General features: G+C 37.6%; 3 protein-coding genes and 1 pseudogene across 5 annotated transcripts; 2 read left to right on the top strand and 2 right to left on the bottom strand.

Moving 5' to 3' along the window:
* Positions 1–940: 940 nt before the first annotated feature.
* On the bottom strand, positions 941–5,159 carry LOC103934360 (FRIGIDA-like protein 3). Of its 3 annotated transcripts, none has more exons than XM_009344107.3 (5): positions 4,998–5,159; positions 4,652–4,737; positions 2,532–3,589; positions 1,793–1,962; positions 941–1,573 (listed from the first exon to the last, which is right to left on the bottom strand). In XM_009344107.3, the coding sequence occupies exons 3-5, from the start codon at positions 3,577–3,579 to the stop codon at positions 1,151–1,153; spliced, it is 1,641 nt and encodes a 546-aa protein (XP_009342382.1). In that variant the 5' UTR covers positions 3,580–3,589; positions 4,652–4,737; positions 4,998–5,159; the 3' UTR covers positions 941–1,150. The 3 variants fall into 3 exon arrangements, with proteins under 3 accessions (XP_009342382.1, XP_018499803.1, XP_048430022.1); XM_018644287.2 differs by having other exon boundaries at positions 4,652–4,730; positions 4,998–5,158; XM_048574065.1 differs by lacking the exon at positions 4,652–4,737 and having other exon boundaries at positions 4,998–5,157.
* Positions 5,160–12,701: 7,542 nt separating this feature from the next.
* Positions 12,702–15,908, top strand: LOC103934364 (probably inactive leucine-rich repeat receptor-like protein kinase At5g48380). Its single transcript, XM_009344113.3, has 3 exons — positions 12,702–13,111; positions 13,466–14,416; positions 14,597–15,908. Exons 2-3 carry the CDS (start codon positions 13,556–13,558, stop codon positions 15,614–15,616), a joined length of 1,881 nt encoding a protein of 626 aa, XP_009342388.2. The 5' UTR covers positions 12,702–13,111; positions 13,466–13,555; the 3' UTR covers positions 15,617–15,908.
* Positions 15,909–17,980: 2,072 nt separating this feature from the next.
* Positions 17,981–19,020, top strand: LOC103934363 (probably inactive leucine-rich repeat receptor-like protein kinase At5g48380). Its single transcript, XM_009344112.3, has one exon. It carries the CDS (start codon positions 18,145–18,147, stop codon positions 18,823–18,825), a length of 681 nt encoding a protein of 226 aa, XP_009342387.2. The 5' UTR covers positions 17,981–18,144; the 3' UTR covers positions 18,826–19,020.
* Positions 19,021–19,204: 184 nt separating this feature from the next.
* Positions 19,205–21,716, bottom strand: LOC103934379 (annotated as a pseudogene).
* Positions 21,717–22,026: the final 310 nt, after the last annotated feature.

Below are 22,026 nucleotides of genomic sequence, written 5' to 3'. Positions count from 1 at the left end.
CCAAAACTTTGAAGATAAATAAATATGACCAAAAAGAACTATAAGAAAAATAAAGTTGTGCTATTTTAGCGTGGTGAATTTTGATGACTGACATAACATTAGCGTGGGATGAATAACTTTTCTAATTCAACTCATGATATGAGAATTGAGCATTTTCTCAAACTAAATAAAGACGGAGTGTCATTAAACCAAATAAAGAGTGTCATTAAACTAAATAATTGTTCATGGCGTGAGAAATTCCTCTGCATTTTGAAGAGCTATTTCTCTATCTAGCGTCCCTCTTTGTGAAAATGATCTCATTCTTGATTCGAACACGACATTGGTATCAACAGACTTAGAAAAAACCGGTCAATGCACTTGTCAGTACTTTAGAGAGATTCATGCTTCGATAAGATATTCCCTTCATTCTCCCTCTATGTTGTTTACGGAATCTGGTTCTTTTAGGGTTACAGTTGATTCTTTAGCAATTCCATCCATTTCTACTATTCATGATGCTAACGTAGAAAATACTTTATTTGAAAATAGTGATTGTGCTAATACATTCCGTATTTTTAACCCAACTCAAGCTGAAGAAACTTATTTCTCTCTCCTAATAATAACCTCCATACTTGCTAACTACTTGACCAATTATTGTGAAAGAAAAATGTTTGCAAAAATACCTCCACACTTGGATGACTGGATCCTCACGATTTACCGATGAAAATTTTCCATCGAAACGTTTCAATATACGATCACCGGAGGTACGAGGCATAAATACCACTTCCGGTACGTTATGTTATAAAATACTTGAGAGGTTTTCTTATTTAAAACTGGCACGATCCCTTCAAAGTTTTCAGCATGTCAAAAATACCTCCTTGAATGATCAGCCTGTTGGCTATGTGCATTTTGAATGCACTCAAACTAAAACATAAGGTAGATAAAAGAAAAACATATACAAAAGTAAAAACAAAGTACATATATTAGAGGATCAAATATCTTCTTGTAAATCCAACTAACAATTTAACAAGACAACTTTTTTTTTTTTTTTTTTCTTTTTCTGGGGTCTTTTTCGGATACTAATATCATTCTTACATTGAACATCGACGAACTCAGAGGGTTAAAGACTAACCGTTAAACTGAGGAGGATCAGTGTCACTTTTTTGGCCTCAAATTAGTGAAGGTACGCCGCAGGCTGGTACTGGTAGCCGGTTGCATAGTAGTTTCCATGAGCAGGAGACATGTTGTACGTAGCAGAACCCAGCAGGGAGGGGCAATGGTTGTCAGCAGGTCCCGGGTAAACAAACTGTCTGTCATACACGTATTGCGGGTACCTGTTATCAGCAACTCTAGGATAGAAAGTCTTGTCAGTAACAACATTAGTGACGCGGGGAGCATATCCAACACCGTTAGCACGAGGTCTCTTGGGCTGAGGCTTTGCTGCTTCAGCCACCCTCTTCTTGTCTGCTTTGGCCTTTTCCAGCTGAAGAACCCGTTTCTGAAGAGGATCCACTGGATACTGCTCCTCAAGCTTATGCTCTTCAATGGACTTGAGCACAGCCTTAAGGGCAGCCAGCTCTCGGTCGTTCACTTCATTCTGAAACAACAAAATATTTGTTATATGTATCCATTTTGCACTTATACACCATCCTTTCTCTGGAAAACCCCACCAAATATCAGTACTATCCCGGGTTAATTTTCCATTGGCAAATTAAAGTCAATTTCATATTAAACAGATAATCAAAAAATGCAAAATAGAATATAATTAAATTGAGAGCAGAAACCCCATGCGATAAAGATAAAGAGTGATGAGCACCTGTGCTGTGGGAGATGCATTTCCAGATTTGACCGGCGAAGTTTTTCTTGCCTCTTTCAAGTAGGACTTCAGCAAAGGCACAGGAGAGAACTTCTCTGTCAATTCGAAGGCAAAAGCCAAGTTAACTGCATCAATTTGCCGTCCACTATTCACTAACACTTCAATAACACCTGCAATGTCAACATTAACATAATCAGCTTCCAGAATATACAAAATTTGAAGTTCATGCAAGGAAGAAATCATTTTTTTTCAACTTCTAGGTTCTCAACGGTGGTCCTTTAATCAAAACTGCATTGTTTTCAGGTTGATGTTATATGGGTATCGGTAAAATTATCCTGCCAATGCCAGGAGATTGGTCTCTGATGTTGCTGCACTTTTACACAATGACAGTAATGAAATGCAAGACCAGCTTATATAAGCTTCTGAGTAACTCACCCAGGATGAATAGAAAGGAAGTTTGACCAAAGTTGCAATTCTAACCTTATTTCAGTGGTTATAATGGAAAGATCTAGCGGGAGACAAAACATTACCAACTTATAGAATTGTAAACAAAAACATGCCAAAGACACATGCCAACAAGTAAAAGACAAGGGCAAAACAAAAGTAAAGAAGATAAACATTTCTTTAGATTGGAATAGTTCACATGGCCATATTTAAGGACCGCATATTTATTTATCAAACTAAAAAAGTTTTGAAAATTTTCACCTAATTGTATGTTTTCATAAAGAAAAACACGAACCTGGCATTCTCTCAGTCAATCCAAGAGAACGGCAAAGGTCAGCTGCTTGGCGACGACGCGAAACCATTGGTATTATCCTGAATAGTTCTTCCTCATCAAAACCAGAGGAAATGCCAAAAGTTCCGAGAAGTTGCAAAAAGGCATGAGCCTCTAGTGAGTTCCCATTGCTAGCATCCATGTCAAGAGCATCCAACTTCGGCTTCCATTCTTCAGCAATTGCCTCTGCCATATCCTTAACCTCCTCTGTAATTATATCAGACGCAGAGACTAATTCTGGGTTTGTTAGTAGTGTGCTCAGACACTCCATCAACATGATACAAGTTCGACGGACACCCAACAGGTTTGCATCCTTCTTCCGGTCTGTATTGGGCCCTTCTAGGCGGTAAAAGTCTTCCAAAGATTCCAAGACAAATAAGGCAGGTTTGGCTGCAGCTCTTAGTGCAAGTGGAATTTCCTCCCTTATGGAAGCGAGGTTCTTTCGGTTATCTGATATAAATGTGTGGAGACCTTCTGTGTCCATCTGTTCACACAGCTTCGCTAACTGGGGATAGGACATCACCTCTATACTCACCATTTCAGGACTTTTCATTTCTTGGCAGTTACTATCAGAAACTATCATATCTGGTGGTTTCTCTTCCACACTTGGCGGCTCACCTTGGCCATCATCAGTGACAACAGAAGGCTCCTCAGTTGATACCTTCCTTTGCTTCTCTCGAGCATGAGTAATAGCATACGCAGCAGCATCTCTCTTCTTTTGAAGAATCTCCAGTGAAGCTTGTTCCTTGGCCACAACAGCAGCTTGCCGCTTTTCTAACAGTTTTTGGGCTTCAATTGTTCGGGTTTCGAACTCCTTTTCTTGGCTTTCCAGCTCATCAAAACGCCTCTTTAAGGACTTTTCAAGACCGTGGAAATGCGCTTCAAGTTCTTTCCACTTCAAGTTCAGGGTTACGGCTCGGTGGCTCTCAAGCTCAGAAAATGCTTTCTGAAGTTGTTGTATCTTAGATGTTGTACAATCTATCAGCGTGGAAACGGAATGGGTATTATCCATGGCAAAGGATCTGGAGATAACAAAAGAGAGAAATGTCAACACATATTGACCTATCGACAGTTAAAGAAGCAGAAACAGCAGAAAAACTACATGCTAATTTTGATCTGATACAGCATCTTGTTTAAACTCATCATACCCCTAAAGTACACAGGTCAATACATGCATAATTAGATGTATATGAAGATTACAGTCTGCCAATGTATCAGGTATTCACTTGTATAATATAAAGAAAACTAAATTATTAGGAAAACAAATCCTTTCAGGTCTTGATACAAGTCCAACCGCAAAGGTATTTCAAAAAAGGGTAGTGCTATCCGCATATAATTTTTACTTCTCACACACCCCTCTCAATTTTTGGCCGTCGGATTGAATGAATTGAAGATCAATGGCCAAAAATTAACAAGGGTGTGTGGGAGGTAAAAATGCGTGTGTGAATAGCACTATCATAAAAATATTGTTGGCTTCGACTGAAGGATACGCTGGATGTCATCGCCTTCTCAAGCCGCCTCAAACATATATCGGTTGGGTAATCATCCATACGAAAACAGCTTAATAAAGATACTAAAAAAATTGACAGATTACTTTCCCAATGTAACTAAATTTGACAAACAGAAGAGGGAGCTTCAAGGATGAAGTTAAACCAGATCAGAGATCCCATAACCGCCCAATAAAAAGGAAACCATCAAATTGGGATGGATGTGCTCCGCTCAAAGCATCAGAATGATCTCAACTTCATAGTTTCGACTTAGAATAATACTCGCACTTTCAAAACAAACAATTCAGCATGCAAATAAAGTAAAAACAGTAAGTGGTCCTATATATCATCAAAAGGGAATGTTAGCTCATTAAATCCACTACAATCTTACCTCCCTAATTATTCTAATTAATAAACTTATCCTCAAATCACCAAAATTACACATTTACAGCAAAAGTAGCAACCTTGAGAAGCATTAACCTCAGTCAATCAAACTGAAAGAAAAAAAAAATGACAACTAAAATTCAAACAAACTGCAGCCAAATTTGGAAAGATAAACGACAAAAACCCTAATTTCTACAGCAAATTAAGACTCACCAGCAATTACAGCAAGGTTGAACTACCGCAATGAGTAAAGATCTCCAAATGCTCGATTCACAAACGACACTTCAAAACCCTAAAACCTTAAAAAAGTCAAAACCAAACGTTAAAAAATCGAAACTGGACGACAAAGCCTCAGAATTAGCAACCGAAACTCTTCAATTTCAGACAGAACATCCCAACGTTTCCCGCGGGAAACGTTTCCCCGACTTCCCCGGAAAATCGAACAAATTTCGCGGGAAAACAGGGAAATTTCCGCGGAAAAGAAAAGGCCCCGATCTGAAGATTACAGTACGAAATTAAGCCGAATGTGTTAATCAGCAAGTAAAGAAGGAAACTTTACCGAAAAGCCCCGATGCAACTGTGGAAATTGCGACGAGGGCAGATCAATCCATGGCTGCTGAGAGTGGCGGTCGGTGTGCGGGTGTGTGGCTGCTGCTCTCAGCGATCCCTACATACAGAGTCGATGGGAGAGAGAAAGAGGGGAGACAGAGAGAGAGAGAGAGAGGGACAGAGGAAAGTTCAGACAAGCAAGCGAGAGTGTTATATATCGCAGCCTTCTTTCTTTTGCTTTTTAAGGGGCACTCTCATTTTTTATACTTCCGCGTTCGGGAATGTGCAGAGGGCGTGGAAAGATTAATGGGCCTGGGCCGCAGGAGTGTTGGTAGTGAAATGGAGAGTGGTGTTAACTGTTAAGGTTGTGCCACCTGCCGTCTATGCGCTGGACAGGACTATGAAAATTATCTTTGTCGGACAAGGTTTTGTTGTACTTTCCTTAAGTAATACTTTTGTCAGAAAAACTAATCTAAAATTTTGGTTATGAACGTGGACAAAGTATTCGGGCCAAGTTCAATTTTGGTCGTGTAATTTCAATGGTCGTGATTTGTAGCCTTATCATATGTTCCAATCTAACGGTAATAATTAAATTTACCCCATTACCGTTTCCGTTTAGGCTGTAGGGTGGAAATAAAAAAAAAAAAATGATGAGATATTTTTAAAGTGAGACTCTTTATAGATTTTTTATTACCTCATATTTTTTGCATAATATTTTATAATGTTGGCATAAGAATTGTACCAAAAACATAAGGCAGTGGAGAGTTCCACTTTTGAGAGAGTCTCTTTAACATTTCTCATAAAAAATAAAAATAAAAACTTGAAATTTAGACCAATACCTCTTCATGGGATGTATTTGGGAGTGAGAAACAACACCCCCCCCCTCCACCACGATTGATAAGAAAATAAATGGGCCGACGAGGGCCCTAGCTTGTAGTAGTTGCATGTGAAGAAAGGAGAAGACTTAGCTTCGTGCGTTAGCTGCATTAAAGCAAAGAGATCCTCTGCGGGTGAGCGCATGGACAACACCCCTTCTACGAATGTGACTATAGCGTCACTGGCATCCAATGACTGTCGTACCTCCTGGATATTGATTCAATGCCATTTGCCCATCTACATCCTTTTTTTAAATCCAACAACTCAAATCCAACTAATCAATTTTAACGATAATAAAAAGATTCAATGACTTAAATTTAAATCCAATGGTCAAAATAATATTATAAATTAACCCAAATCAGATCCAACACCAAAACTCTTCTAATATTCTAGAAATACACATCTACATGTTCACTCATCCATAAAAATTCAATTTTCTCATATTTCACTACCAATTTTTTTCTTCAGAATTTGAACTTTTTTATAGCAAAATGTTCATAAAAGTAAAACAAGATAGATTATCCAAAAACTAATTCCAAATTTAGATTATACAAAAACTAATTCCAAATTTCTTAGCCAAAAAAATATTCAAAGAAATACAACAGTTTAACAAATTATAAAATTAGGGTGGTAATTGTAGGTTTTTAATAGTTGGAGGACAAAAACTAACTAACTTCATTGTTATATTCCTAATCTACTCTTCCATAGCTTCAAATCCATATATAGTATGCAAGAAATGGTTAAGATTTGAACCCAAATCGGAGCTCGAAAAGTTTCCAGGCCAAAATCCCTAGAAACCCTCAACTGGGACTAGGTCGACTCGACTCAATAACCAAAATTCGGATCCAAACATGGATCCACAAACTGACTCAAACCCGAATCCAACCCGAGTCCACCAAATTCGACTTCGGTCCATTTCATTAACTTTAAATGTTGACCATTAGTTGACTTTTGTTGACTTTTTCGAAATTTTCTCCGAAACCCTCCTACGCTATTTTGATGCCCCGAGTCCATTTTTGGCATCCATTTGGTGAAATTCCAAAGTTTTAACGTAGTTGACCGCCTTGACGACTCGGCTGACTTTTTGGTTGATTGTTGACTTTTTACAAAATTTGCTCAGGACCTTTCTTAGCGTAGTTCAACGTGCTGATTCTGAATCCGCCATCAGTTTTTCCAAATTCAAATATTTTAATTGAGTTTGACTAATAGGCCTCAATATTATGCTTAGGTGTGATTACTATCGGAGGCTTCGACTTTCATAGCTTGAACGGATGTGATCTCGCAAGTAATTGTGAGTGGGTCTTTTACTACATATTTATTTAACTTCCATATATATATATATATAGTTAGTAAAGAATTCTCTACATTACATCTAGATTAGACTAACGCTTATAAGAATGAGTGGAACAACGAAATTTATGAAATTGTCTTATATCCTATGAGAGGCACGGGTATTCGTACTATTATGGGATGCTTTAATCATAGTTGTGGCCATGAATAGTATTTTATTGACTAGGATTATTGAATTACTGTTGCATGATCATATTTGTGTTAACTGCTCATCGTGCATGCTACACTGGTGTTAGTACTCACCCGGGCCAGGGCCAGTCTTCACCTGTATGTTCACATTGCACCGTACGCTCATTTTAGATCCATTGTAGGTGCCAATCTTGTCCTAAATTGCTATAGGCAATTAGGACTCGTATGTGATGCGCATAGCGCCAGTATTCATGTGATTGTAATACTATAACGTAAATCATTATTACACCCAATCCTGTTTATATCAAAATATCTCTGCATGAGTTCGTGTGTCAGCATATGTCTATGAGCACTAGATATTATATGTTCATTACGCGAGATATTGGATACTATATGTTTTATATGCGAAATATGGTGAATTATTGCATTTTGGAGATATTACTTATGGTAAGTATTTCTATACTATACGAAGTATGTTATTTTTGGAAACTATGCTTGTTTTGTAGCGAAGGGTTATTATGTTTTAGGCCCACTCACCTTATTTTTTGGCCCTCCACGATTTAGTGGCAGAGTTTTTGTGCCGACAAGGATTCCTGGCAAATGTTACTTTAGGAGATTACCTTCGATGGTATAATTCTTATCCTACTTTTACTGTATTTTACTTATGCTCTGGCACCATGTGTGAATTAGGTTCAATCCTGCTCACATGCGCACTCTTGCATTTAGTTTGCTTTTAGGTTCAAATTTATTCACATTTTCCACATCACCACACTTTATGGCTTCGTCACCTTCCTGGTGTCGCTCAGCACAACTCGATTTAGAGTCCAGGTGGACATTCCGGGTCAGGGTGTGTCATTTATACGTAAAGATGAATAGTTAAACATACATGGTAAGGTTGGAGATAACCATAAAAGGCCAAAGGCATATAATATTTGTTATGGGGACATATCTATGACATCACTTTTTTTATACAACTTTTGATAAACATTTTGTGGGGCTCACTTCGTAATGTATTTCAATGAGCTGAACTGTCCATCTTTCAGGTATTCGTTCAAAGATCATGTCTACCAAAAATCACCAAAATCTGGAACTATATCCATTGGGTTTAGGGTTTCTTTGTACAATTGTATTCGTCCATTCTCGTCACTACTAATAAATGTCTTATTGATTTTGCTAAAACTATGTGAAGAACAATCTTACTCTATTATTGAGCATTAAGTAATTATTATATTTCAAAAATACTATTTGAATTTTTTTAATTTCATAATTATCGATTCTGAAATTCATAAATGCGAGAGTTAAATCTCCTAAATAATGCAACATTTAAATGTTGGACTGAATAAATAAAATTTCAATCGAACAATTGGGTTGAACAAAGACCGTAACCAAAATGACCATATTTTACATTTTGTATGTGTTGTATAATATTTTAGCCTCACTACTATTTAGCCAATGGACAATGTAAAAAGGTTCCTCACCATCGTTTAAGGGACCTCTCTCCCTCAAAGCGTGTTTACTAATTGGGATGGGAAAGGGAGAGAAACAGAATTGCATTCCTCCTGAAGCATTCCGCCATTTACTAGCAATTGGGGAATCAAATTTTATGTGGGGTCCACCCAATTCAGGAGTTCAATTCTGGATTTCCTCAGAATTAGATTACCTCTATAGAGGTGATAACTTTGGCAACATAGATTCTTAGGCCAAAGCCCCCCATTCATCGTGAGCGCATGATGCTTTTGGCCTTAATCTTTGCAGGTGCATTTTCATAAAGGAAGAGACAGCAAAAATTTGCATCCATAAATTGGTGCTATCATGGTAGGAAATTCAGAAACTACAACCAATGAGACATCTTACGTGGAATGACATAGACCAACTGATGAAGATAGCGACGTGGCTCTATGTCGTTGCTCATTGAGGCTTACCATGGCAAAGACCGCACCACTGCCACCACGAGGTACCGTGGCCATGCCAGCAGCGGCTGCCGTCGTTGTAATGGCCTATAGGGCAGCGTCCACTCATTGCGAGAAAGCCCTAGGGTAGGGGGCCTGAGACGTAAGTAGCCAGCAGCCGTAGGCCCATTAAATTGCTCGCTCTAGGCAGCAGTCCTAACGCCTACCTCTTTCACCTGGACGCGAACTACCCAAACTGAGGTAACCCAAGTTGCGCCAACCGTGGCGCAAGCTACAACCCAACGCGAGCCTAGTGGACCTCTAGCTCGAGACTAAGCAGGACAAACCGAGGCAACCTAGCACCCATGCGCCCAACCTACTCCTATAGCCTTCTAGACGGTTAATCATGGTCTCAGACTAGTTCAACTTACCCAAATCCAGATTTCGAGGCTAACGGTCGAACCAAGGGTATTTTCACCCCACCTTACTGTAGATCTGACCCATCCTGGCTCAACTAAAAATTGTTTAACTTTAAAGTTAAGTAATAAAAAACATTTGGTAAAAATATAAGGGTTTGTTTGGTATCTAACTTGAGAACAAAACTCAAAATTTTGATTTTTTTCTAAAAGCACATGTGTTGTTTAAAAATATTAAATTCAAATCCTTGTTTGGTATGCAACTTCTCTAAACTGATTCCAAATAGAAATAACTTAAGTTGAAGAGTTTGACGAAGCTCTTTTCCTATAGTAAATCCCAATCTTCTTGTAGGGGCTTTGGGCTATAACAAAAAAACCACTACAACTATTAACCTTACATGACTACCACCCCTACCACCATCATTATTGTCACTACTGCCACCACCACAATCGCCACCACGACCATCACCATCACTGCCACCCTCGCTGCCACCATTACCAACACTACCGCAACCACCACCACCGTCACCACCATCATTACCATCACCATCGTTGCTATCACCGCTATCATAACCACAACTGCCACCACCACCTCTATCATTGACTCTAGCACTATTCCCCCAACCACGACATCCTTTTGTTGTCACCAAAAACCATACCCCCACCATTGTCGTAGCCATCAATTCCATCGCCTCGCCGCTGTTGTTGTTGTCACCGCCCCAATTATTATGTTCAATTTTGTCATTATATACAATTATATTACTTTCACATTAAAGTGTTCCAAACGCTTTTACCCTATTTTTCGTACACATAACACTTTTAAAAATACAGTTTATCAAATGCTCAACTGCTTTATTTTACAGCTGGTTATTCTTAAAGTACAGCAAAATAGTCTTTAAAGAAAAAAAATACAGCCATCCAAAACTAGTGCTAAGTTCGAACATGAACCTTGAACACCAACCCTAAATTTGATTCAATCTTGGATTCCATTTGCAACGAAGAATATATTTGATATTATTCCTTATTGATTTCATTTGGTTCCTATTTTCTATCCTATTCTATTTAATTTCCTCAACCATACATCACATTAAATTTTAGGGGTGTGATATCCACACACCCCATTTTATTTCTCACACATCTTTTTAATTTTCGGCCATCGGATCAGATGAATTGAAGAAGATCAACGGATAGAAATTATCAAGGGGTGTGTAAGAAGTAAAATCACACACCCCTAAATTTTGTTGTGCATCACTAACAAAGTGAAGACATGAATTTATTTTTTTTCAAATTTTATTCTTATTAAAGGGAGATGGCAAATTCAAAACTATTACAATAATTTAAGAGAAAAGAATTTTAAACTCAGAACACATGGTAGAAATGAACATCCTATCTACTAAGATATTAGACCACATGTAAAAACATGAACTTATCAACATATTGAAGTTTGTTATTTGTAAAGACTCATCAATAAATTCAAAATTTTTAATGCTTCAATGGGCTATTTAGGTTGCATTGTATTTGGTACACACTATTTAATGAGGATTAAATGGCAAAAGCAACTGATTTTAGGAAATGTTGTTCACCAAAGGTGAAGTTGATACCCTTAATTAAACAAGAGGGAAGCATTATAAAAAAAAAAAAAAAACTAAAATATGAGGAATGTACCTTTCCCTTTTGATAAAGTATGGAATGCAAGTCACATTGGCTTTATATAAACATCACACCAATTTTTAACAAGGGAAATGCTAAAGAGATTGTGGGACTCTTCAAGGACACCATGCCATTTTATAATTTAAGGTTAATTTTTGTGTTAATATTATAAAATTTGTGCTAAAAATACGAGGTAATAAAAAGTTTATGAAAAGTCTCACTTTTGAGAGTCTTCTTAGCATTTATCTCTTAACAAAATAAAGTTGGTTTTTTTTTTTTTAATACAAACAATATTGAAGAAAGAGAAATTAGCTTAGACTATAAGTGTATACTATATAGGTAAATGTTATAAATCATTTGAGCTAAATTGCAAATAAAAATGAATAGTTAAACCCATAAATATGTATCAAACTTATTGCAAATAAAAATGAATATTTAAACCCATAAACATGTATAACCAAATAAAAACATATGGAATTAAGAGAAAATTAGAGTATTGATCCGTAAACTTAGATGCAACGAGTCCTTAAACTAAAATATATGAGTTTTACTCCTTCAACTTGTTCAGCATTTTAAAAGTGTTTGAACGACAATCATCAATAAATAAAACACAAAAGAAATAATGTCCAGGCTGAAATTAATTTCATAACGTGTTTGCTCCACTCATGAATACATGAGATGAAGGAAGCAAAACAAATATCTCCTATAATAAGTACAAAAATGTTAGCTTGGGGAAATGGAAACCGACTCAAATTTGACTCTGCCCTCACTCTTACTCTCACTATAAATGCTAAGAAGATCTTTTCAAATGTGAGGCTGAGACTCTTTGTTATTCTATGTTTTTTGCATAATATTTTATAATGTTAATACGATAATTGACGTTAAATTGTAAAGTGACAGAAAGTTCTTTGAAAATATCATTTTTTAGAGTATCCTTAGCATTTCTCTTGTAAGAACCTAATGAGTAATTTTTCGTTGTCATCATCAATTTGACATGTGTCCTTATTGATCCACGCATTTTATAACACGTCTATCTATTTGTTAGTGAATAACGTTTGTCTTCTACGATACAAGATTAACGTCCGATAATGACACTCTTAATCATAAAGTCTAGTAAATCACAATTGTGTTTAAATTCACTAAATATGAAAAAAAAAATAAAAACTCAAGTAAATTTGTTTAACTCATAAGTCAATAACATAACATACCGTTGAATGACTCTTACACTGAAAAATCTCCGTGGACCAAAGTTTTTTATAGTTTTATCATGGAGTAAAAAAGGAAAAAATGAGGAGTGGTTGAACACAAAAAGCACAGAAAAGACCGAAGCTTTTCGTAGTGATAACCGTTTATAGATCAATAGAGACACACTTTTAACAGTAAAAACATTAAAAAACTTTCCCATTTCGTGGAAAAAGAAACCGAGAAAGGGCCGGTCAAGCACTCTCTCATGGTCAGGAGTCTATTGAGCCAATAGCACTAAATTGCAGTCCTCAAGTCGTCGCCAAGTTGGACAAAAATGGCCGGCCTTCTTTGACCCGTCGGCCCTCTCTCTTTTCCTCTCTTTTCTTCTCCAATCCCATCCAAACGTTTTTTTCTGCAAAAATCCATCTCCATTCACACACCTTTTTACAATTTTCCCAGAAAAATTATTGGGTAATTATTTTTATATAAATCGTATGTTGCACTTATTTTTTTGTTGACCGGGAAAGTCTTTGTCTTTGTGGAAAAAGAAGGAAGCTTTGCTGTGGATTCAAGAACCCTTCTCCGGGATCTTTGATTCATCAGTGTTTTCTGCAAGAGAATTATGTCAGGTGAGTTTTTTGAAATTTTCCCAAAGCTTTAAATTTGTAGCTGGATTTTTGTATGTTTAGGGAGACTTGGGTCAACTCAATTGGATCAAGTCAGTTTTTTGAACTTGCTACGTGTTTGTTCTAGTTTGTATTTTGTGAATTTTGAATTCGCTTGTTTTCATTAGTTGAATTATTGCTTGGTATACCTGTTTCTGCATCTTTTGGTAGAGAGATGATGAATTGGGTTTTGCTTCCTGTGTTGTTTCCATAATTTGTTTTCAAATTTGGTGTTAATTAAAGCTAAAGTTTTGTAAAACTTGAGTGTTTATTGGTCTGATTGGGTTCATTTCTTTTTGCTTTTGAATTTTGTTTCAGGGCTTGGTGTTTGCTAATGCTGGGGTTTTGTGGAATTCAGTCTTCTTGAGCTCTGGTAATAATAAAAAATAGCGAATTTAGGCGATTTTGATGGCTTTTTCAATGTATATGGTATTGAATGGACGAGATCCTGGTATTTTCGTTGGTGCTGTGGTCTGGTTATTACTCAGTTGTAGTTTGAGCTCTGCCGTTGAGAGTGATATCAACTGCTTGAAAAGTCTAAAAGCAACACTTCAGGACCCTTTAGGTTACCTAAAATCTTCATGGGATTTCAACAATGACACAGAAGGTTTCATCTGTAACTTTCTGGGAATCGAGTGTTGGCACCCTCACGAGAGCAAAGTTTTAAATATCAAGCTTTCGGATTTGGGACTCAAGGGCCCGTTTCCTCATGGTATAGCGAATTGTACAAGCTTAACAGGATTAGATCTTTCGAGCAACAAGCTCAGTGGACCTCTTCCTGAAGATATCGGTAGAATTATTTCGTACATTACAACTCTTGATCTCTCTTCTAACAGCTTCTCAGGGCAAATCCCAACAAATATTACCAATTGTAGCTATCTGAATGTGCTTAAGCTTGACAGCAACCAGTTCACGGGTAACATCCCTCTAGGCATTGGCCAGCTCAGTAGGATGAAAACATTTAGCGTGGCAAACAATCAGCTTTCTGGCCAAGTCCCAGACTTCGGTTCCAATCCTGGAATTACAGCAGAAAGTTACGCAAACAATGTTGGACTTTGTGGGAAGCTTCTGAATCCGTGCCGGGGAGCTCAAAAGAAGTCTAACAGCGTAGTTATTGTGGCAGCTGGTGTTGGCGGTGCAACGTTTGCAGGACTAGTTGTGATTATTGCCTTGGTCTTCTTTATGCGTAGAGTGTCTGCAAAGAAGAAGGAAGAGGACCCTGAAGGAAACAAGTGGGCTAAGAGTTTGAAGAAAACGAAAGCCGTCAAGGCAAGCTATTACATAGCATATCTTTTAGAAACAAATTAATACTTACGTATAATGATATTTGATTGGTTCTGTTTCTCTTTGTTTCTCGCGATGTTTTATTGATTTTAGACGGTCCAATTTATGTTTCCATTTTTGGTGGTTTGAATTGTATTGCATTCTAACGAAGCTAGTTTACTCCAGGTTTCCATGTTTGAGAAGTCGCTTTCTAAGATGAAGCTGAGTGATCTCATGAGGGCCAGCAACAGTTTCTGCAAGGACAATATCATTGGGACAGGAAGAACTGGAACAATGTACAAAGCAGTGCTCGATGACGGCACTCCACTTATGGTCAAGAGGTTGCAGGAATCTCAACACTCTGAGAAAGAGTTTCTGTCTGAGATGGCTACTTTGGGAAATATAGGGCACCGTAACTTGGTTCCTCTTTTAGGTTTTTGCACGGCAAAGAGGGAAAGGCTTTTGGTCTATAGGTACATGCCTAATGGTACCCTCCACGATCAGCTACATCCTGCAGATGCTGAAGGTGCAAAGATCATGGACTGGCCAACTAGGCTTAAAATTGGGATAGGGGCAGCTAGAGGATTAGCGTGGCTCCACCATAACTGCAATCCTCGAATTATCCACCGAAACATAAGCTCCAAATGCATCTTATTGGATGCAGATTTTGAGCCCAGAATATCTGAATTTGGGCTAGCTAGGCTCATGAATCCAATTGATACACATTTGAGTACTTTTGTGAATGGGGAGTTTGGTGATCTGGGATATGTTGCTCCCGAGTATGCACGAACTCTAGTGGCCACTCCAAAGGGAGATGTTTACAGTTTCGGAACTGTACTCCTTGAGTTGGTGACTGGTGAGAGGGCTACCCACATTTCTAAAGCCCCTGAAGACTTCAAAGGAAATTTGGTGGAATGGATTATGCAACTGTCAAGTAAATCTCAACTCCTGGATGCGCTAGACAAATCTTTGGTCGGGAAGGGTGTGAATGATGAGCTTTTCCAGTTTCTTAAAGTTGCGTGCAACTGTGTAGGGCCTATTGCCAAGGAGAGGCCTACAATGTTTGAAGTATACCAGCTTCTAAGGGCCATAGGGGAGAAATATCACTTCACAGTCGAAGATGAGATGATGATGCCAACAGACAATGGCGATGGTGATGCTTCAGGTGAACTTATTGTTGCTCGAGGGATGGTTGAGATGACCTGAAAAAAGGTAAGAGTTTATTAGTATATGGTCAGTACCCTTCTGTAATTATCTGTTTTTGTGTACTGTAATAAGCATTATTTATACATATATGATTTACGCTTTAGTTAACATTTGGAACTGCTTTTTTCGACATACAAATGTAAAATCATCATGTTAGAATCTTTTCATGTGTAATGTGAGTCCCTTATAACCCAACTTGGTTAGTAAATTTGTGGGGTATTTGTGTAGTTGCATTTGTATTAAATGTATTATTTCCGATAGGAGGAAGATGACGCCGAGATTCTGTTCTTCATTCTCTTTTCGTCCCTGCCACCTCTCATATCTGCTTCTCAGCGCCATTTTCAGAGAAGTTTTTGTTTCTTGGTTATTTTTACCCAAAACTAAGTTGATGGGAAACAAAGTAAATAGAAGTTGAAACGAGAATGCAGAAGCATTGCCCAACTGTTTCATTTTTATATTGAGTGATGAATCTTGTCGTAAATATTATTTATGATGTGGCTGTTCACTTTTTGGGTCATATATAACATGTTAATAGTTTAGTTTCTCAATGATCGAATAAGGCATCGACGATTCACGGACGAATTGCATGGATGCCGATTACATGAGAGTTTATATAGGGTAGTGATATTTACACCTCCATTTTTATTTTTCAGGCACCTCTCAATTATCAACCGTCGAATTGAATGAATTAAAGAAAATCAATTGCAAAAAATTAAAGGCTCGTTTGAAACTGCTTTTAAAATGTTTTCAACAGAATTTTATGTGGATTCTAAAAGCACTTCAAGTGATTCTTGCAAGAAACACTTCTAGTGTTTTTTAGGACTTACTTGCATTTTTATTAAAGATTAGTTTCAAAAGCATTTCACAAAAAACGCTTTTACCTATTTTAAAAGTAGTTCTAAACGAGCTATAATAAGGATATGTGATGTGTAAAAATGGGTGTGTGAGAAGCACTATCCCTGAAAATAACATGGAAATTGAGCCAAACAGAGACTTCACCAATTGGGCCTACAACACCGTGGTCCCAGGTTGAATCTGGCTCCACCAGTACAATCCCAAAAGCCCAAGATAATAAAGAGAAGCTAAGACCCTCCTAATTCAGTTTTTTTTTCTTCCTTCTTCTTGTTCCTATGAACAAACGATAGGAAAAAAAAAATGAATTAAGTTTAGCTAAGTTGATTAGTTGATTGGTTGATTAATATATAAATTTGAAAGAGGTTATCAAGTTCTATATCTTTAATGGCCTTATTATTATTAACAATTACATGTCCATTTTATTAGCTCATGATTGGTATCTTTTGAACAATGAAGAAATGATTCGCAGGCGTCATGCCCCGCCTCACCTAGAGATTCTGCTTAGTCTTCAATATCTTTACGAGTTCATATTATTTTTCATATAATATGCGATTAAATTACGTGATAATCGTTGTAGATCCATATCTTTAATGAGTAAATGTTTTGAGTTTGAACCCTTTGAAATAATATATGGTACGCTCGAAGGGGTGATTGTACGCTTAGGATCCGTTCGGTACGGTTTTGATTACCCTTTGTTTTGAATTTCTCTTCTTAATGTGCTATTTCTTCTTGTCTCACTGTCCCTTTCTTATCAGCTTGAGCTTTAAGCCCCGTTTTCCACAAGAAGTAGCTTTTACTCCACCAATTTTCAGTACTAATAATAATTTTATCACTTAATTTTACAATTTAGTGATATTCATTTTTACTTGTAAGTGGAGGTCTTAGGTTCGATTCTCGCCAAATGTGAATTTGAATCATATTATTGTTAGTTTATTGTGAAACTTAGCTTATCCCCTCTCTTTCTTTTAATGTAGATAATATCGTTTGTTGAAAAAAAAAAAAAATTTATGCATGGGCAAGGGAAGTGCGATTCACGTCTGAGAAGTCAAAGTTTATAATGAAACAGTGCCATCTCAGGAAGCCAACCGCAAAGGCACTAGCAGGGTCTGGAAAGCCCCAGTCAAGCAGTCAATTGTCCAAGTCGTTCCTCAGCTTTTGACAAAAAGGAATGACCTCAAAATGAAGGCATTGTTGAGTGCTGACATATTTAACAATTTTGTCGTCTTTCTTATTTTATAACACGTTATTTTATTTATTATATTGATTTTTCTTTGAATTGAGATCTTGAATAACATATCCTATTGAAGGCGATTAAGAGAGAATCACGTATAGTTTTGTTTGACCGAGATGTGTTTTTATTTATTTGTATAAAAACTTGAATAGTAATATTGTGTACCGTTGTGATAGTTATGCTAAAAAATTTTCGTTTCACATAGGGATCAGGAAAAAAAAATACGTGGACTTATAAACCACTCTGGCATTTAAGTTACGTCTGGACCATGACATTAATTTTGTCGTTGAACTTTCTTTCCGAGTGAAATTTCTGGGTTCTTTCACATTCCCCAGTCTTATTAAAAGCTAGAGAATTTGTGGGTTTGATTGAGCACTATCTCTAGCTCTGGTCATTTGGCTTCAATTTTATTGAAACAGTAGAAATTTTTAAGACCGTTTTGATGGATTTCTTAGTACGTGATACCTTGTTGAGCAAACAACATTTTCTTGGCAGCATTTTTATTTGTTGCGTCTTATTGCTTACTTGTAGTTTCAGCTTTGGTGTTGAGAGTGATATTAGCTGCCTCAAAAGCATAAAAGCCTCACTTGAAGATCCTTCAGGGTACTTAAGCCTTTCATGGGATTTTAGCAACACCACCGAAGGCTTCATCTGCAAATTTCTTGGAATCGAGTGCTGGCACCCAAACGAGAACAAAGTTTTGAACATCAAGCTTTCGGATTTGGGACTAAAAGGTCAGTTTCCTCGGGGCTTATCTAACTGCTCAAGCTTAACTGGCCTAGATCTGTCCGGCAACAAGCTCAGTGGACCTCTTCCTGAAGATATTGGTAGAATCCTTGCGTTTATTACGACTCTTGATCTCTCATCGAACAGCTTCTCGGGGAAAATCCCCCCGAGTCTTTCGAATTGTAGCTATCTGAATGTGCTTAAGCTTGAAAACAATGAGTTCTCGGGTAAAATTCCTCAACAACTTGCCCAGCTCAAAAGGCTTAAAACATTTAGTGTGGCCAACAATAGACTATCCGGTCCAGTCCCAAATTTCGACGGTTCTGTTTCATTCGGATCGGAAAGCTACGCAGGCAACTCCGGACTCTGTGGAGGCCCGTTGAAGCCTTGCCAGTAGAAGCGTAGTACTATATTCAAAGTTTGGAAGTCGAATCATGTAGTTATGGCAGCAGCTGGTTCTGGTTTTGGTTTTGGTTTTGGTTTTCCCCTTTTTCTCTGTTTTTTCCCTGCGAGCTGCTAGCAGTGTGCTTTATTTCATGGTGTCTCACGAGGATTTAAGTCGAAATAAATCTGATCAGTAATTCGTGTCCAATCGTGTATGCAAATAATCTTGTACTTGAAAATAAGAAATTTTTCGGCGTGACTTGAAAACTATGTACATGATTAATTATTAATCTCGCAAACATTGCAAATTTTACAAAACATAGATTGTGTTTTTATTTTTATTTTTTATTTTTTTGTTGGAAAAAAAATCCGTTGCCGGACTACAAGTTCATTGAATTGCACAAAAAAGGTAACCGGATAAATTAAAGAACATCCATTTGTATACCCAAAGGCATGAAACGCGTCCTCTTATTTTTCAAACACCAAAAGTAAACCTAGTTGTAAGCATCCCACAGCCTCATGTGCTAAAACCTCCAATTGGGGGCGCCACGAGACCACGAAACCCTTCTCCGATGCCTCCTCTACAAATCCTTTTGGTAGCTTAGCCGCTTCTTTTTCTCTAACCACCCACAAGAAGTAGCTTTTGGTCCTCTTCAAACCCCGACTTAGTACCTCCATTTGCTCAGCTCCAAGTTCTGCTAAGCTGCCAAAGGACACACATAAGCTATAGACTCTTTTGGCTTTGCATTTAGCCATTTCATACAGGCATCAGTGTTTGGATTAAAAAGACTAAAGCCATATTCTGTGTCATCTTCCCGCCGCTTATCCAAGTACTTTGATGGTATGGTTGGTCTGATCGTCCTCAATGGCCAAAACTTTGCCATCCAATCCACCACCTATATATGCACAAACAAATCAAAACACCAAATATAAGCTTGGAATTAAATTTAATGTTCGTAAGCTCAATTACTCTCTTTTTACATGAATTCGGTTTCATTTCATTCGGAAAACGCTCTCTTTTTCTTAACAATGTCTTTGTCATTGGATCCAATAACGAACTTCCATTAGATAGTATTGGAAGGACAGCAAGGCAAGCAGAAAGCAAGGCAAGCTGTATATACAGCAAGGCAAGCAGAAAGCAAGGCAGCATGTGTTTGCTGACTCATGGACAGCAGGGAAAGGAATGTGCACATGCATGTGTGCTGTTGCATCTGATTACAAGGGTGTAAAGCTTTCAGGTTTCCTTTTTTCTGAATTGTATATATGTATCCTTTCCCTGCTGTCCATGAGTCAGCAAACACATGCTGCCTTGCTTTCTGCTTGCCTTGCTGTATATACAGCTTGCCTTGCTGTCCTTCCAATAGATAGGAACAACTTTGATAAATACTGATAACTCTCAGTTTGAGTAGAATGAAAAGAAAATTCATTAGATAATGAACTATTGGTTTTGTGCCATCTTTGCGATGAATCAACAATTCAAAGCACCTATCTTACATATTCTTGATTGTTTTGTACTTAAGAAAAAAGTTAAACTACTTAGTATATCTATCCTCTCCAGGAATGAATTTGGAAAAGAAAAACAATGAAAATCGTTCAATTTAATCATGATGTTGCACATCACTACTAAAAATCATTTAATTTGTCAAAAAGTTGTCACGCTAGAGGTTACATGTTTCTCTTTGCACGGTTCCTGTGATCAATACTGTGTTTGTGTCAATTATTTTCTGCATTGGGCACAATACATAGTGCCTTATATTGAATGGATACTGCTTCACCCTATTAGTGTTTAATGTTGTTTAACGAGACGCAAACTTCTCATTTGCGTCCTTAATTTTGTAATTAAGGCCCCATTTTTTGGTAGTGTATATGCACAATCCCAACATGTTTATTGATCAATTACCTCTTCTTCCAGCTCATAAAATGTGTTGCAGAGGATCCAATCAGCTTTGTCAACATTAGAGAACTGATCATCCACAACCATCTTGAAGAAAGCCGGGTACGACCCAAAAGCATGGATGAAAGAAGGCATGTCTGAGGGCTGAAGTGGTGGCAATCCAGGAAGCAGAATTTCACAGTCAGGAGGCAGATGAAGTTTGAGCAGTCCTTGTTGGACATGGTAGTAAATGTTGTCCACTGCACAAGACTGAGTGAGAAAAACTGCCCCAACAATTCCAAACTTTTTAGCAACATCAAGAGGCCAAGGTATGAATGCATCATAAACAATACAATCAACGGGGTTCCCTGAGCACGAAAGCTTTTCGAGAAGCTCGATCAATGTATTTGTCCCTACCTTCTGAAAGCTGTCCAAATAGGCTTCAGTGGTTTCAGCTTGGAGAATCCCACCTTCGTCGTAGCTGTCGGAAATGGTTTCGAATGCAATGGAGGTGAATGGTGATCTATGCATGGTGCTGTGGAAACGGTGAGTAGTGACGAGGGTGATTTTTAGTCCTTTGTGTTGTAGAACCTTGGAGAATTGGAGCATGGGATTTATGTGGCCTTGGGATGGATAGGGCAACACCAAGCAGTGAGCCTTGTCATCTCTCTCTTTCTTTTCCTCTGTTTTTCCTATTTTTTTGCTAGCCAACAGGATCCTCTCCGAATCCTCTTTGTAGAATCCGAGGATCCGTGAATCGTGTTTGTTCATTGTACATCGTGCAGTCAATTTTCGTTCGAGACTGTTTGTATTCAATTTTAAATAAAAAAATTTAAAATTATTTCTAACTGCATGATGTACAATGAACGGATACGATTCACTGATTCTCGAGATTCTCACAAAAAGGAACTAGGTTCTTTTGCTAGGGTTTTCAATTCTTTGCTGTACTCAGCAAGTTATATATACTCGGTATTAATTGTATGCCTCAGTTACCAATGTTTAGTCAAAATACCAGTTTGCGTTTATATTCCGTCTAAAAGTTGAACGTTAGGTCATCACATGCAAGAGTAAAAGTACACATGAAATGACATACTGTCATGCATGAGAGCTAGAAGTCCAACTTTTGAATAAAACTTGGGCTATATACTTTTATTGAGATTGGTAATAGAATCCACTATAAGTGTATTTTTTAACGAAACATATACATGAAAGCGCAAAAATACACATGAAATGACGTATTTTTACCATGCATGAGAGCTACCTGTCCAATTTTCAAACAAAACATGGACATCAATCTCGAAATTTGACTGAGATTGGTAATAGAATCCACCACAAGTATCA

This window comes from the organism of the source record quoted next, unplaced genomic scaffold (genome assembly GCF_019419815.1).
Source record: "Pyrus x bretschneideri cultivar Hongxiangsu unplaced genomic scaffold, Pyrus_bretschneideri_v1 Contig7, whole genome shotgun sequence".
NCBI classification, from domain to species: Eukaryota; Viridiplantae; Streptophyta; class Magnoliopsida; order Rosales; family Rosaceae; genus Pyrus; species Pyrus x bretschneideri.
This window is presented reverse-complemented; position numbering and strand designations above follow the sequence as displayed.

Bases quoted from the DNA above. Each gene is read 5' to 3' on its own strand.
- LOC103934364 (XM_009344113.3), top strand. From the start codon at position 13,556: ATGGCTTTTTCAATGTATATGGTATTGAATGGACGAGATCCTGGTATT. The intron at 14,417-14,596 runs GCAAGCTATTAC...AGTTTACTCCAG, and splicing joins AGAAAACGAAAGCCGTCAAG to GTTTCCATGTTTGAGAAGTC.
- LOC103934363 (XM_009344112.3), top strand. From the start codon at position 18,145: ATGGATTTCTTAGTACGTGATACCTTGTTGAGCAAACAACATTTTCTT.
- LOC103934360 (XM_009344107.3), bottom strand. From the start codon at position 3,579: ATGGATAATACCCATTCCGTTTCCACGCTGATAGATTGTACAACATCT. The intron at 1,963-2,531 runs GTTCGTGTTTTT...TTGACATTGCAG, and splicing joins ATTGACTGAGAGAATGCCAG to GTGTTATTGAAGTGTTAGTG. The intron at 1,574-1,792 runs GTGCTCATCACT...TTGTTGTTTCAG, and splicing joins ATGCATCTCCCACAGCACAG to AATGAAGTGAACGACCGAGA.